This window comes from Gopherus flavomarginatus, chromosome 2 (assembly GCF_025201925.1).
Source record: "Gopherus flavomarginatus isolate rGopFla2 chromosome 2, rGopFla2.mat.asm, whole genome shotgun sequence".
In the NCBI taxonomy this organism is placed as follows: Eukaryota; Metazoa; Chordata; order Testudines; family Testudinidae; genus Gopherus; species Gopherus flavomarginatus.
Window position 1 is genome coordinate 227,342,471 of NC_066618.1, and position 17,527 is coordinate 227,359,997.

Here is a 17,527-nt window from a genome sequence, read left to right on the forward strand (position 1 = left end):
ACTTGCAGAAGGAGAGGTAGAAAAAGAAATGGAACGCTACTTTATTATAGTGAGTGTTGGTTCCTGTTGCAAAGCAGCTTCAATGACAATGCCCTGTTTTCTCATGCTCAGAGCTTTCTGAATTTCCATCCTTGGGTTCCGTCTGAAAATAATTTTTTGTTGGAAAATGAGAGTAAAGTCTCTGACACAGTGGTGAAAATTCACCTCTTCCAATGTTTAAAAACAAAAAACGTTCTGAACAGATTTTTTTTTAAATAAAGCACAGATGGCAGATGTGTGAAACTTGGCATGAACTTAGTCATTGCAATTGAGAATTAGTGGTTTGGGGAGTTGAGAAAGAACCCTGGAGCAATTAAATATTCACTTCTGAGCATGGCCAGAAGATACTTGCTCAGATTTTTACAGAGATTAACGAAGACCCACCCATTTATTACATCACTGCACAATCTCCCAGCTGGGGTTTCTACTTTCAGGCTGTTCCCTAACATTTTGCACAAGGTTGTAAATATTTCACTGAATTACTCAAGGCAAAAAAAATCTATATAAAAACCTCAATGTCAAGGACAGAAGAAAATTACAGTCTTAAAAATACGACAAGCGGTCACTTTGGGGGATCTGGCAATTTTTGTTGACTCTACGATATTCTCAGCATTCTTAAAAAAAATCTATTCTAGCACCCTAGAAATACCATCTAGAGTGACAGAATAAATGGTCTGTAAATGGACCCTATATATTGCTTGGCAACATGGAAAAAAGAAGAAGCCATCAAAGTGTTCTCTTTTTCATCTTTTGTTTACATTGAAATAGATGGACCTTTACATTTCAGTGGGAATTTTGAATGTATTCAACTCAGAAATTCAACCATATTTGCCACAATGCACAATTCTTTTGTGCATGGAGCACGTTCAGTGTTCAACTTCCCACCATGAGAAAGAAAGCCAGCCATGTTAGTAACCTTCTGTCATACAATTAAGACCACTTATGTAAGATCAGTAATAGGGATGACTATGATATATTGTTTTGTCTCTTATGTTTAATCTCTTTGCTTTCACTTTCAGGAGTTGGAATTTTCCAATCTGTTTGCAGTCCTTCACTGCATCCACTCATTCTTCGCTGCCAAAGTGGCTTGTTTGGACCCATTGTATGTAGGCAGTCAAGCCACCACATCTGCTGTTGCCACAACTTCTGGTACTGGCAAATCAAAGTATACTACTTGACATCTTGCATTTCAGCACTGCCACTTACCAAAAGTACATAACAATGTATAAATATTCATCAAATTTAGACCTTTGGGGACTGCGAACATGGAAACCAATCCAAGAGGCAAGCCATGCTGCAGTTTCAGCAGAAAAATGGTCACATGGGATCATACATTCATCTCTGTTCTGCAACTCCAGTAAATAATCCTAGCTGAAACCCTGGATTAGGATGGATGTGCTTTTAGTATGATCTATTTGTACTTACATAGTGCTTTAAGCAACACTGGAGGCAAAAGGAAAACAAATAACACAGTGAAGCACTTAAGTATTTAATAAAATTTTCAGCTGTCTGTAATAATACACAATTAGAATTGTCATTTACTTGTTTTCAGATGTTTTTATATGACAACATACAAAGCTCTGAGTATAAACATAGGGCAATAGCATAATAGTATAAATGACACAACAGCAAGCAAGAGGCATATTGTTTGTGACAACAAGGAGATAAGCATAAAAGGGCATTTGTGTAAGTATCTCCTCAAAGAAGAAAGCACTTTACACACTCTTGTAATTTCATACTGTTTTCCTATATGGAAACATGCTATTGTTGTTTATTTTGTTGTCATTCTGTTCTAATTGTAATGATAAAGTTATAGCCATATTGGTCTAGCACATAAAGACAAATATAGTGGAGAAACTTTTACAGACACAGGACCCTCTTCAAGTCAAAATAGGTGGGATATGAATTTGATTTCAATTATAAATTAAGTACAAGTGAGTGACGGATCTGGTACAATGGTTGCTTTGTTCATTCTCCTGTTTTAAAGGTAAGGAGGTCTTGTAATCTAAGGGTATTTGTATACAAAACCTTAGTATTGAATTTTGTTTCAGACATTGTACATCTAACACATTGTTTCAGTATGTAATGTTGATTTCATATCACAAGCAAGGAGGCAAGAACTCTGTTCCACTCAGGCTCTTAATAAAACAGGCACTAGCAGTAACACTAGAAAAATGATTCCACACCTTGAATTCTTACCAATTAAATGACATTATTCCTTTTTATTTATGTATTTATTTAGTTTAAGATGGGAACAAATTAAATAAACTGCAAAGCTAGAATAATTGACATAATACACAATAGCTTTCTGTAGTTAAAATATGACATAATCCAGGACTACATATTGTACATATTATTCTAAGAGCCTCATTTCATGATGAATGTAAAGCTCAAGGAGTAAATTTGGAACTCTCCATGCATCCAAAGATACATTACTTGAATATCATTTTTGCAACTGACTTTAATTTTGAACTAGCAGATGTATGAACATGGTCAAATGTTGGGAATATTATTGTGATGTAGCTGAAACCTAGTAAATTGAGGGTTTTTTTTAAAACATGACCACATAACTCAAAAGAATCAAATATTTATACACCTACAGTAACACACATGAATTTTATTGCAAAAAGAAAAATAGCCTGCTGCAGCTGTAGCGTGTGTATAATGTTTTAAATACTAATCATTATTCTGTTGTTTCTTGTTATTTCTGGAATATGTTTGGGTGGCAATTGGGGGAGGAAAAGGAAGAGTTCCCAAGTTTGTAAAAGGATTCAGCCAGTTAAAAATAAAAAAACTTAAATATTTTAGTATGACTATAAAGTAACAATTCTACATTTGGGTCCCAGTCCTTCAATTTAAAATGTATGGGCAGACCCTTGCAGATATGCTGGGATCCATCCATGTGTCAGAAATTGCAGGATCAGGGTCTGAATCCTCCATGCGTTCTATCAGCTACCAACGTACATATCGCGTGAGGGTTATGGACACATTTTTTATAGCTCTGCCTTATGTGCCAGACAGGTTAAATTTATCAGTGTTCCAGGTAATGTATAATTATTTTATATTCAAATATAAATTTAGAGGAACTTTTTTTTTTCAGAAAGGGCACAATTCAAAATGAATGTTTGGAACATATCTGACTGCTTGCTTCTCTCTCTCTGCATGATTTTTATCACCAGCACTTGGCTTTACCCACATAAGAGGAAACCCACCTTTTTGAAAGTCTGCACATGAGACTCACAGTAGCTGCCTGACTCCCAGGAACATTAAGTATAGTTACAGGGATTGCCCCATTCAAAAAATTGCCAGCACATTTTACATAGTTAGCATGGTTATTTCTCATACTAACTACCCTACTGTCGTATCTCAGCAACTTGTGCAGTAACTGTTGGCAAACAACGATTTTTTAATAACAACTGTTGTGTTGAAGGACAAACTCTGTCCTCATTGAAACCTATGAACAATTCTCATGGATTTCAGTGGGACCCAGGATTTGGCCCTTAGATAATATGAACTGCAGATGTTTTGAATCTGAAACTGTAAACATATCAGGGGTTAAGCATAATAATTGGGCCTCTTTTCCTGTCAAGAAAGCATCAAGCAGAAAAATTATAATGCAAAAATGATGATTTTAAAAACAGGAGGCCAGTTTTATTTTAAGAATAGTTTTACTGCCTCTCTGTTCCCAAATCTGCCCCCCTTTTTAAAAATCATTATTATGGCTCTCAGATATTGCAGTCATGGTGTAAATAAATACCTAGATAAATAGATTGTTGGTGGTACCAGAACTAAAAACCAATCAACACATATTGTGCTAAAATCTGTCCTCAGTTTACACCAGTACACATTATACACAGGACTCCGCTACTGGAACTGAGAGCACAATTTACGAGGTTTTCTTTAAATTCATATAAAACTCTGAATATAGCACCATATATGAAGCATAACTGATAGCTTTCCATGTGAAAGCACTAAGATTTGAAGAGTTTCATGTGGCAGAATGTGATTTGAAATCAAATAATTCTACATAGTGCTGAAAAGGATCAGTGAAATATTTAAGGCAAAATCCCCCCTTCCAATCTACACTGGAGATTTGTTACATAATCTGTATATAGAACTGCCATTATCACCAGTGGGAATTTTGCACATGTAACAAGCATAGAATATTTAACAGATGCTGCAGTGAAAATTGGAAATCAGGATTTTTCCTTGTTTTGGAAGATCTAAACTGATTTATGGGATTCATCAGCATTTTGTATTTCAAAAAGCTGAAACAATGTCATAAAATTAGCACTGGCTGCATTTCTGTCTTGCTATACAAATACAGGAATGACTTGCATACTAATGACATAAGGTGAGTGGGATAATATTCTTTATTGGGAGAAGTTGGTCTAATGAAAGAGAGATTACATCACCCACCTTGTCTCTCTAGTGTCTTGGGATTGACATGGCTACCCCACCATTGCATACTAGTGTCACGGAAATAAATCTTTTCCCAATTTATTCAGCAATAGATATGCCTGTCAGGTTGTTCATCCTAGAGAGGGGTAACTGGTAATTGGAAAGTCAACACTGGGACCAAGGGAGGCAAATTTTAATATGTTACAGAGCCTATAAAAGTAATGAGAAATGTGAAATATATTATAAAAGTGTTTAAGGGCCATCTACTTGGATACATTTATGAGTCTCCCATTTTAATCACTAATCACTTCATGCACACATGTCCAACAGCAAAATGTATGTATAGTAGTATTAGTACAGGAAATATTACACTCAAACCATTGGATGTATTAAATTGTTTATAATTCTGTGCATCCAAGCAACTATAAAAACTATATACAACTAATGAAACTATCATTTTCTGGGAAAAGGCTGTGTTACAATTAAATACCAACCCTTCTGTTACCAAAACAAACAAAAAACCAAACTCTTGGAATAATATGTGAGTTGTACTATCTATGGCATTGACCCTTGGAATTAGTTTGATCAAAATATTTCTTTACACAATATGTACCTTGTCTACTGTTATCTTATAAGATATACAACTGTTAATTGTAGGTTAAAATACTTGATTTGAGTCATGATGGAAAATTTTAGATTGACCTGAACAGAGTTAACCATAGCCGGGTATGTTTCAGGGGTATAGCATAGATGTAATTCTGCTATAAAAGTGTTGTAGATTCTGATGATACAATGTTCTGGAATTCACGAGTGAAGAAATTATATGTTTCACTTCCCTAAATTTATTTACAAATGTAGGACCAGATTTTTGAAAGAATTTAGCACTCAGCTGAGATCTTTTGCAAATAGGGCCCCAACTATGAGTGCTCAGCGCTTTGAAAACCCAGCCTCTAGCTTCCAATTTGGACTAATGAAACCAGAATTCTTAGGAATATGATAAGCCTCATTCTGTAAAATAATAATATACTATATCTATATCATTTAGAGTTAGATGCCAAAAAACTGACTTACACATGCTTAACTTGACATCAGTAGGACTTCTCACAGTGCATAAAGTTAAATATGTGAGTAAGACTTTGCAGGACTGGGGCCTTAATGCCCTATTCTGCTCCCAATGAAGTAAATGTCAAAATCCCTTTGGCTTCACTGTGATCAGAACAAAAGTGTCAGCTCCCTTAACTAAGGGTATGTCTGCCTTGCAATCAGATGGTATAATGGTGGCATGAGTAGACATGCCCGAGCTGGCTTTGATCTAGCTAGAACAAAGCTAGTTTGAATAACAATAGCAGTGAAGCCAAAACACATGGGAGGCTGCATGGCCTACCCCCACCCACCCAGAACCCTGGGAATGTACTCAAGCAGCTACCACCATGCTGCCTTGTCTTCACTTCTATGGTTACTCATGCTGCTACCTCTGTAGCTAGAGCAAAGCTGGCTCAGGTATGTCTATGTGCTGCCTTCACACCACCTGATTGCACTGTCGACATACCCTGGCTGTCTACAGCGTATAGTTTTAAACAAATTATGTTAATTCCTCCAATGCCTTAAGATGTATCTTGTGTCCAACAAAATGACAAACAGGCATAAGATCATGTGACTGTACAGTGGATGCCTTTATAAAGGCAGCATCCATCACTTACCATACAATGGTATCTATGATACCATAACTTTTCCTTTGCTTAAAATATGAAATAATTCGGGCAACTGTGTGCTGACTCCATGCAACCATTTGGCAAATGCTGATGTATTAATAGTGGTCACTGTACATTATATTGTACAGTTCACTGGCTTAGAGTTGCAGAGTGGTGGTGGAATCCCAATACAGCCAATGCTTGAGCCTAATATGGGCCTCTTTCCCTTTACACAAGGTGAAAAATCTGAGGAGCAATAAGTAATACTGCTCCACCCAGCCATTGCCCTGCTACAAACGTACCCCACCCAGAACCACTGCAGCATGCAGAGCCCCTGTGCGGCCTTCTAAGCTCCTATCCCTGTCATGCGGAAGAGCTATACTGAACTCGCTGTACCTGTGGAGGAGGGGACAGTATTTGTCCTTAATAAGGAGTATGGTCCTGATTCAGAAAAGCGTCTCTGTTCTGGGAGGGTGCTTAAGCATGTGATTAACTTTAAGATTAAAGCGACTAAAGCCAAGTATGTGCATAAGAGCTTCCCTGAGTCGGAGTGGTCTTAAGCATGCTGGTAAGTGCATTCCTGAATCAAGGCCTATAGTGTCAACTAAATTCTGTGTACAAGTTTCCATTAAAAAGTCACCATTTTCTAGCAGTGGTACCTGAGATGTGGCAGTTGTCTTCTATTGAAAGCACTGGAAAATCCTGTGCTATCTGCATTATAGTGCTATAATTGGTGGCAAACGCTAGCAACCATTCAACTCATGTTAGCTATCACCTTTTGCTCAAGGGAATAAAAATATTTTCTATTTGGATTCTGTATATTATTACAGAACTTCACTGAACCATAATCTAGATAAAAATAGACTGAGTCAATGTATAATCTAACCATTCTCCTTCAGATAATATAATCAGTTGGCACTTCTGAGAAATATGTACGACTTCCAGCTTCAACACCTTCCAAATAAAAATCCCAGCCAGATATTCTAGAAAAACTTGCTTTATGTAATATATATTAAGAAAAAATATCTATTGGGCACAAAGCAAGCATAAAGGCATAAAATATTATCTTTTAAACACTTCACATGCTAAGAATATAAATTTAAAGTAAAATATGTATATTCGTTGAAGAAATGACTATTGCAAAAGTTGCACAGTCTGGATATACAATCAGTAAATTGATTATCATTAGCGGTCTCACTTTCCCACACCTCCAAAAATGCTATTTTTGAAATATTATTATCCCTTAGCGCATTTGCAGTATATCTCGTAAGTTTTAATTTCTTATGGAAAGAAATGACTGAACAAATGTAACAGAAATTGCTATATATTTTCTAAATATTAAAGATTTTAAAATGAAGATGAAACCATTCAAATTATTTATTTAATTTTAATTATGTTTTTGTGGCTGTTTGTGATTATGTATGTGTGACAAACATAAGTCACATAGTTGTTTAAGATCATAAATGTACCTCTAATAAAATTTTATCTCTGTTTTGTTTGGGGTTTTTTGGTTTTCTTTTTGTAATGGATCATACCAGAAAAAATAGAAAATAAATACTTTTTAAATTATTTTTTTGTATTCAGTTGTTCAGTGTGTGTTGTATTGTTATAAACAAGTCTGAGGAGACCAGCAAAATATCTAACTATGCTGGGGTAATAAACTACTCCTGAAAGCCTAATACTGGAAGAGTTAACTTGATGGTTCATCCAATACAGATTACCATACCCGATTTCCTACATGATCATATATTATTTCAAAACTGTTGATGACTAATCGCCATGGTGTTGTGGTTTTGAATTACTTTATTAAGTACATGCATATATTTTTGGCCCAGTTTTGCAGTTGTTTTTTGTCATAAGAGAAATTCCTATAGACTTTCATAAGAGTTAAAGACATGCAAAGACTGAAGGAGGGTGGTGCTTAACTGTGGCTTTGTGCATGCATGCACACTCTGCCAGATGTGGTACAGGGATTCTCTGCATATTTAATAGCTATTAACTATATCACTGGATCACCAAGTGAACTAGTAATTCAATTCATAGAATTTTGCACCATTTAAATCAAGGAGACATATAACACTGACTTCAATGAGAGCAGGATTAGACCCGTAGAAGTGAAAGATGGATAAGATTTACTATAGTCAGCAAGGTATTTAAGCAAATACCCTAACTTTGAACATTTGAGTTAAGGTGCTCTTGTATCTCAATGAATTGGCGCCCTAGAGCAGGTCTACACTACTTCTTATGTTGATATAACTTATATCCAGGGCTGGCTCCAGGCACCAGCTTAGCAAGCAGGTGCTTGGGGTGGTCACTCTGGAGGTATTCGGCGGCAATTCAGCGGAGGGTCCCTTGCTCCCGCTTGGAGCGAAGGACCTCTTGCTGAATTGTCGCAGATTGGGATCGTGGCTTTTTTTTGTATGTGACTGCTTGGGGCGGCAAAACCCCTGGAGCCGGCCCTGCTTACATCACTCATTGGCGCAGCTGCGCCGATCTAGTGCTTCTAGTGTAGCTTAGCCCTTAGAGTCTGGTTGTGGACCTTGACTGTCCAAAGTAACACTGATTTGCCAGGTGAGGCTTTTTGATTGTGTCATGCTAATCCAAATGGTGCATGGGTGCAACCTCAGCACACAAATACATGGACAAAAACCCTGGTGGTCCATAATGTTAAGGGGGGAATGGGTAGGAACAACAATAATCATGCATTCTATGGGAATGGTGAGAAAGAAGTGGGGTTGTTTCAGAGGAATGATGGTAGAGGGATAGGAGGAGATAAAATGTGTTTAAAATCACACGCACCCACACACACCCTTCCTTCCTTCCAACAGCAGTGTTTGGCCATTTCAGCAATTTGGGATGAGATTCTGTGCTGCAGCTTTAAGAGGTGCCACATTTGTGCCTAGAACATCCTGGGCTGTTTCAGGGGCTGAGACAACAAGAGGCACCCACCCCCATGCAGTACTGCTTTTTTGGGGGGAGGGGGGTGGAGGTTCCTTGGACGACAGCTTGTGGCTGTCTTTCTCAGTTCCTTCACTGATAGAATTTTCCCATCCCTGGATCTGGGGCTTTTAGAAGCTTCTTGTACTGCTCCAGCCCTCTTATCTGGTATAAACAGGTTGGAACATGGATAAGGATCATACTCTTGGAGTAATAAATGTGACATGACTACAAATGCTGGCCAGAGACTGTTTTTTTTCCTTCCAGGTCCCATTCACCTGACGTGGCTTACAAAAGGTCAATACACCTGTAACAGAACAGCAGTCAGTGTCCTATTACACCAGTTGCTACAGTGACACCCGCTTAAGGGGCAGAAATAAATAGCCTTGCAAGCCTTAAAAAAACACCACCAAAGAAAAGGTTATTAAAAATCAACACGCAAATATATTCCAAAGAGTAGAGAAAAATGTATTTAACACCATTTGTCAAATATTGCTTCTTTCATTACATCAACTTTTCATAGTGAACGTAGACATGGCGTGAACTCTCCCAAAGCTGAGTTTTATTCTTTAAGAGCCGTTTACTTAATACTTAAAAGCATTTTGGGATAGGATGCTGTGCGAAGCTATAAACTGAGCCCATTGAAAGCCAGCACCATGCTCATTTAGAGCACTCAGGGCACCTGATAGTTAGAGTAGTGGGGAGTTTGGGTTTGGAAGGGCAAAAGGGATCACTTGTATCTGTAGGGAGCCTGATGAGCTTACCAGGTGGATAGTGCTGAGATGAAAGCCAGCATTATAAAAGGCTGAGCCAGGACATAGAAAAGTCTGCTTTATGTAACTGCTGTGCCATTGTGATGTACCCACAGCATAAGCCAGCCTGCACAACTCGTAAAGCAGCGAGGGTCATATTACTCCAAAGAAAACAGCTGAGGGCTGAAACATCCCCGCCCTGCCGAACCCTCCCCCAGTGCTGCTGAAACACCCGCCCCAGTGCCGCCCAGCCCCCCCAAACCACAACCCCCCCGTCACAGCTAACCTTGGCTCCGTCTCATCGGGCCTGAGCGCGAAGCCGCTGCTTGTTTCTCAGCCCTCCCAGGCTTCTCAGGCGAACCGCTGATTCGCAGGAAGCAGGGGGGAGGGGAAAAGTGAGGCAGAGGTGGAGCAGCGGTGGGCTGGGGCCAGACGCCAGCTCACCTGCCTCCCCGCCACTGTCTGCCCTCTTGCCTCCTCAGTCCCCCTCCCTCACCCGCCACTTGCCTACTCACCCCCCCCCACCCTTGGGCCGCATGTTGTGCAGGCCTGCCATAAGCAGTAAGCTGCATGGGGGAGGTACCCTGCTGGGCTTTGTGTGCTGCTTAATTCACAAACGGGCAAGGGTGAAAGTAACATTTAACACTTACTGGAATGGGGGCCATCTCCAGGCTCCTGGAAGGGTGGGGCCTTGAGCCGAAAGGGCAAGGCTGGAGAGGTCAGAAACCCCCAGCCAGCCCATGCCGCTGCCAGGGGCTCCAGGAGCGATTTAAAGGGCCCGGGGCTTAGGCCACTCCCGCAGTAGCAGCAGCAGCAGCAGCCAGAACCCTGGGCTCTTTTAAATCACTGGCCCTGGGGCAGCTGCTCCTTTTGCCCCACCCTGTTGGCGGCTGGGGGGGTGGGGGAATGAGCAATGACATAAAAGCGCTTTATGTTCCTATGTCCTTAAAGTGCTGCTGTGGCAACGCTTTAACATCAGCTGTGTATGGGCCGGTACTGGCAGCTATTTTTTTACCAGTACACTGTACCAGCCTGTACTAGCTTACTTTCACCCCTGCAAACAGGGCTTGCTGGCTAGGATTTCCAGGAGCTGAAGTTTTAATAAAATCATCTTTGATATTTCCCCACAGAGTTTGTCCTCCGATGAGAACACTTGCAAGCTAAAGCAGTTTCAATGTTATGCTATACACAGCACATGGGATCTTTTTGAAGGGGAGAAGGCAACACACTACATTTATTGAGAATACAGCAGTTAGCATATGCTTTTCAGTCACACACACACCATGCACACAATCCCACCAGCTGATGTTTATAGTTACCAGCCCAGAATCTAGATCAATCTAGTGGCCAGCCAGATTGGTCACAGAGGGGACCCGGGCTCTGTCAGTTGCGATCCGATGCTCCTGGAGTGTGGCAAGACAAACCCAAGTCCCATGGCCAGCCGCCCTGTTCTTACAGTCTTTTTTCTCTGTAGAAGTCTATGGATTTTGCTGTGTCAGTCTCTGGCCATGGCTACACTGGAGAGTTGCAGCGCTGGTGATGGGGTTACAGCACTGCAACTCACTCTGTGTCCACACTTGCAAAGCACGGCCAGCGCTGCAACTCCCTGGTTGCAGATCTGGCTGTACACCTGGTCTGCCTGGGGTGTAGCGATTCCAGTGCTGGTGATGCAGCGCTGGTCATCAAGTGTGGACACCAAAAGCTCTTTTATTGGCCTCCAGGGTGTTAGGAGGTATCCCAGCATACCTTTTCAGCCACTCTGCTCATCGTTTCACACTCCACTGCCCTGGGCTCAGGTGACTCGCCCTTTAAATGCCCCGGGAATTTTAAAAATCCCCTTCCTGTTTGCTCCGCCAGGGGTGGAGTGCAATCAATCAATTAATCAATCAGTGACCATGCCTCCATGCCCCAAACGAGCCCCAGCATGGAACACTTCCGAGCTGCAGGACCTCATCAGTGTTTGGGGTGAGGGAGCTGTGCAATCACAGCTGTGCTCCAGCCATAGAAATTATGATACCGATGGGCAGATATCAAAGTCCATGCTGCAAAGGGGCCATGAACGGGACCTGTTGCAGTGCAGGGTAAAAGTAAAGGAGCTGCGGAGTGCCTATTGCAAAGCCCGTGAGGGAAACCGCCGCTCAGGAGCTGCCCCCACGACCCGCCGTTTTTACAAGGAGCTGGATGCCATATTTGGGTGTAACCCCACTGCCAATCCGAGGAGCACGATAGAGAGTTCAGAGCAGGGAGAAGTGGGGGAGGGTGTAGAGGAAGCCAAGAGTGAGGCTACTGGGGTGGAGGGAGACACCCCGGAGTCCCAGGAGGCATGCAGCCAGGAGCTCTTCTCAAGCCAAGAGGAGACTAGCCATTCTCAGCAGCTGGAACTTGTTGGTGAAGAGGAAGCAGAGGAGCGTGTTCCTGGTAAGCAGATTTTATTTTTAGGATGGAAATGTTTTGTGAGAGGAGGGTTGGGGTTATGGCTGCCTGCATGCATGCCTAAATGTGGAATAGCCCATTGATTTGGTCTATCACGTCTCTGTTATCGGCCTCGGTAATCTCTTCAAAAGTTGCAGCCAGAGCATGGGCAATGTGCTTGCGCAAGTTTATAAGGAGAGCCACCATGGTCCTTGTCCCGGTCAGGCTAACTTGTCCGCGCCGCTGTGCCGCAAGGGGTGGGGGGGACCATTGCTGCACACAGGCAAGCTGCATAGAGGCCAGGGTGGAATCCACATTCATAGACTCTAGGACTGGAAGGGACCTCAAGAGGTCATCGAGTCCAGTCCCCTGCCTTCATGGCAGGACCAAATACGGTCTAGACCATCCCTAATAGACATTTATCTAACCTACTCTTAAATATCTCCAGAGATGGAGATTCCACAACTTCCCTAGGCAATCTATTCCAGTGTTTAACTACCCTGACAGTTAGGAACTTTTTCCTAATGTCCAACCTAAATCTCTCTTGCTGCAGTTTAAGACCATTGCTTCTTGTTCTATCATTGGAGGCTAAGGTGAACAAGTTTTCTCCCTCCTCCTGATGACACCCTTTTAGATACCTGAAAACTGCTCTCATGTCCCCTCTCAGTCTTCTCTTTTCCAAACTAAACAAACCCAGTTGTTTCAGCCTTCCTTCATAGGTCATGTTCTCAAGACCTTTAATCATTCTTGTTGCTCTTCTCTGGACCCTCTCCAATTTCTCCACATCTTTCTTGAAATGCGGTGCCCAGAACTGGACACATTACTCCAGTTGAGGCCTAACCAGCGCAGAGTAAAGCGGAAGAATGACTTCTCGTGCCTTGTTTACAACACACCTGTTAATGCATCCCAGAATCACTTTTGCTTTTTTTGCAACAGTATCACACTGTTGACTCATATTAAGCTTGTGGTCCACTATGACCCCTAGATCTCTTTCTGCCATACCCCTTCCTAGACAGTCTATTCCCATTCTGTATGTGTGAAACTGATTGTTCCTTCCCAAGTGGAGCACTTTGCATTTATCTTTATTGAACTTCATCCTGTTTACCTCAGACCATTTCTCCAAATTTTCCAGATCATTTTGAATTTTGACCCTGTCCTCCAAAGCAGTTGCAATCCCTCCCAGTTTGGTATCGTCTGCAAACTTAATAAGCGTACTTTCTATGCCAACATCTAAATCGTTGATGAAGATAGTGAACAGAGCCGGTCCCAAAACAGACCCTTGCGGAACCCCACTTGTTATACCTTTCCAGCAGGATTGGGAGCCATTAATAACTACTCTCTGAGTACGGTTATCCAGCCAGTTATGCACCCACCTTATAGTAGCCCCATCTAAATTGTACTTTCCTAGTTTATCTAGAAGATGCTTAAATTGCACAACTTTTGTTTTCTCATGAGCACAAAACATACTACTGGGTATCCATGTATTTTAACAGCTATTTTAGCTTAATTGAGACTTTTTAAAAAAGAATTTATAAACAACCATAGGGCTCAAGGATATCCACAGCTGGGAGACTGAGAAATCTGCCTGAGGCTATTAATATAGCAAGTGTGCAGAAATAAAGTTTATTTGAAACATCAGTTTTAAATTAATCACACAAATAGATACAGACTAGTGTCTACATCCAAGGCAGCTTTAGTGTCATGGTGTGTTCCTATGCAAGGAAATAACTTCTTTATCATCCTGAGTCATAATACATTGGGATGTCTCATAGCAAAGGCACAAACGGTAAGAAGTAAGAGGCCAATGATATTCCTTGTTTCTTGGATTCCTTTACAGCCAAAGGCAAAAGCAAGATAGAAAAAAAAAACCAAACCTGTTGCCTCTATTAAACTAGCAAAATTATATCCCCTCTTTTAGTATATTAAATATATTCAGTGGCCATCAGCATTAATAACTTACCTTTTGCCAACGGTTACCACAGCCTTTCCGCTTATACAGAATAAGAACTAAATATCGTAACCACAACCGAACTGGGTGTTAGCTGTTAGCAAACGTTGACTCTAATGTGGCCCACTGTTTATTTTTTTAATAAATGTTTTAAATGAATTATAACATTTAATTTCAACTGTGATTATTTTTAAATCTCAGTTTCGTTTTCTATTTCAGTCCTATTAATTTAAAATGTAGTATGTACATATGAAGTCCTTCGTGACCTAATGTCCTTGTGTGCTTTAATCTGTGCATTTCGCACCCCTTTGTACTCAGATTGTGTCAGAGAACAATTCATAAACAACACATTTTTAAAACAGGCTGTGAAATAGTTGTAATCTGGTCCAAGTCATAGAACAACACAGAAAACACTGGGCCAAATGCTCCCCTCAGTTACACCAGTGTGCATCTGGCATGACTACCTTGACAGAGTTGAGAGGATAAAAACTGCCAGTGAGTGATCTTGAGTAGCTAAAGAAGAGATAGTAGGAATTGTTCTGTCCTGGGACATATCTGCAAAAAGTTCCTCCTCTCATCTTCCAGCAAACAGGGAAAATACTTGAGCAGCCTATTCAAGAAATTTCTGAAAATTACACATCCCTGTAGATAGATGGCACATCTGGAAGACGCCCACTAGAAGTAAGTTAATAATAATAATTACCCAAACACATTTAGTATATATACTATATTGAGCCGTCAAGGCATGCACATATTGAAATAGAAGGACCTTCTGAGTTTATTGCTTTAAATCTATCCTTTTTCATCTCATATCTTCCCTTTCATTTGGTAGCTTCACTCTTCATGTTATATATAACATTAGGCCCTGGTCCTGCAATGATATTTGCACAGCTGGACAATTATGCCCAGTGTAAGATCCCCTTGAATGCATTGAGTACACAAGGGTCTCATTGCAGAATTGGGGCTTTAGATTGTAACCTCCTCAGCACAGGGTTTCTATACTGCTGTTGCCTTCCTCAGTGAAGGCTAATAATTTGTAACTATTTTCACTTTTGCTCCCCATTGCATAAATTAATGTCACCCCTTTCTGTATTAAATTGCATTATGGTTTGTAAAATGGTGAAGCACTTCTGCTCTGGCCATTTTAGGGCCCAGAAACTTCTTGTGGAGACCTGAACTTTGCCATTGTCTTTTCCTTTTATTTGGTTCAAAATATTTACTTCTGACCCCCTTTCATGAGACAATGGAAAAGAATCAGACAAAGAGTTGCTTTCCCCTAATAGCAAATCAAGAGTGTAGTAAGAATCAGGAAAATAGACTTATCCTAAAGCTGCATAAAGTCTGGTATTTTTAAGATGGCGGTGGTGAATTAGGATGATTGAGATGAATTGCTTCTCCAAAAACTCTTACAAGAAATGGTAAATTTACATAGTTAAGTAAGTGTTTTGCTGGTTTAGTTTCTCATAGGATCCAGACAAAGCAAAGCCAGTATAAGTGCTTGAGACTGCTTTTTCTTGTTTTTCCTCTCAGATATTTAAATTGGTCCTCGTACCATCTCAGCAATTCATTATTGATTGTGAACAATTTTTTGATGATTACTCTTTGCTTTGCAGTTTTGTGTCATGCTTTTGTCCCAGCTGGATAGGATGGCTCTGTCTCTATAGCTAATGTTGGATCCTCTTCTGCATACCTGGTATGTGTTTAATATTAGTTAAACACTGCCTCCTCCTCCTCCTCCTCAGTTTCAGAGGATCACTTCCTGCCAAACTAGTCTGGTTCTGTTGGGGAATAATGGTTATTAAGGTCCTAAAATAAAAAGCACCCCTCAAAATACAATGAGCAAGATTACTAACAAGTTTTTTTAAAAAATATATAGTTTACATACATAATGCTGGACTTTGAATGGAAAAGTTCCTAAAAACCCATGTTTAAAAAAGACAAAGAAATATTGAAGAGAGATGTCAAGGCACTTTCTAATACTCCCTAATAAAGATCATGATAATATGCTTCTGTATATATATACTGTGTGTAAATACACCAATTTACAATATGAAAAGTTAGAAATGAAAATTACTGATTGATAAGATTAAAAGGTTTGTTAGTTATACTTTGCTAATTTATAATTATGGATAATACATGAAATAATACATGGGCCAAGGTCTCAGGCTAACTTTGCCTGGCCTGAATGTCATTTTTCCAGTTCTTTTCCTCTTACATAGATGTGCTGATTTGCTTAAATAATGTCACTGCAGACAGAAAAAAGTGATATGTTGTGTTGGAAAATTTTAGGTGAAAGGAAAAGTTAATTAGTAAAACAAATATGCAACCTTTAATGCTCAAAGTCCCTTTACTGGGAAAACAAGACCAAGGTAACTTGTAAAAGAGAAGACCACCAAGGTGACACGGGACCATCATGACATGAAAATTGTCTGAACAGCAGACGTTGTGTAAAATAAGACAAATGCTTAATGCTGATTGGAGAAAAATTGATGAATATATAATGTGGACATGCATAAGAATTCATGTGAAGGAGGGGCCCAAATTCGAGACATACTGGACCAGAAACTGAAGGAATAAGACGAAAGGATCAGACCAGGAATCATAGGTGGTAATGATCATCATGAAGTACAGAATAGTTTCTTGGTACCCTGGAACTGGGAAATTTGGGCCTCTACCTGTTCCTTCTTATCTGTGTATCATCTGACATAAATATGTGTTCAGACACTATAAGTGACAATAATTCTGTCTGAAAATCTATAAATAAAGGTTAAATGAAACCTAAATTGGGTGGATTTGTGCTCAGTTTCCCACATGAAGGGAGATGTTTAGGGGTCTATGAACTGCCCAGAGCTACATAACAGATTCCTATAACCTGGCAAGGAGGCATAAGCAAGGGCAGACCCTTGTGAGAGGGACAGGACTAGAAGAGCTGTCTCTATGCAGATCCTTCTGTGTTCTGTCCCACAGGAAGGCTGCACAAGTGGCTGATGTGAATAGGTTGTAACCATTGGGCTGACAGAACCTCTTCAAAGTGGCTCTGTGGTCACAGAGGGGGAAGTTCTTCTCCATTTCCCTGTGCCTCTGCTTAGCACCTTTCCTACCTGTTTGACTTCCACTGTGAATGTGCATGTGTTTCAAGGTAGGTTTGTCTGGTATCACATTATACTAGGATGTTTTGGATCCAGCCAGAGCAGTACTGGCGTAGAATAAAAGGCACATTAAAAAAATGTAACTTCAGATATGCAAGTTACTGTATTAACTTTGACCATGGAACAGAGTTTTTCCTAATATAAAGAGAAGTTTCATATATATGTATGTGTATTACTTACCAGAATTTCAACTCACAT

The 17,527-nt window shown here is 40.3% G+C and overlaps 1 protein-coding gene across 5 annotated transcripts in view; it reads left to right on the forward strand.

The window, feature by feature from the left end:
• The window catches only part of SNTG1 (syntrophin gamma 1), a 543,852-nt gene extending 536,225 nt beyond the window's left edge, over positions 1-7,627 (forward strand). For all 5 annotated transcript variants that reach the window (XM_050942000.1, XM_050941999.1, XM_050942002.1 and 2 more), the window contains one exon: positions 1,059-7,627. In XM_050942000.1, coding sequence (XP_050797957.1) covers positions 1,059-1,217 — 159 coding nt within the window. In that variant the 3' untranslated portion in view covers positions 1,218-7,627. The remainder of the gene's footprint in view (positions 1-1,058) is intronic.
• Positions 7,628-17,527: the final 9,900 nt, after the last annotated feature.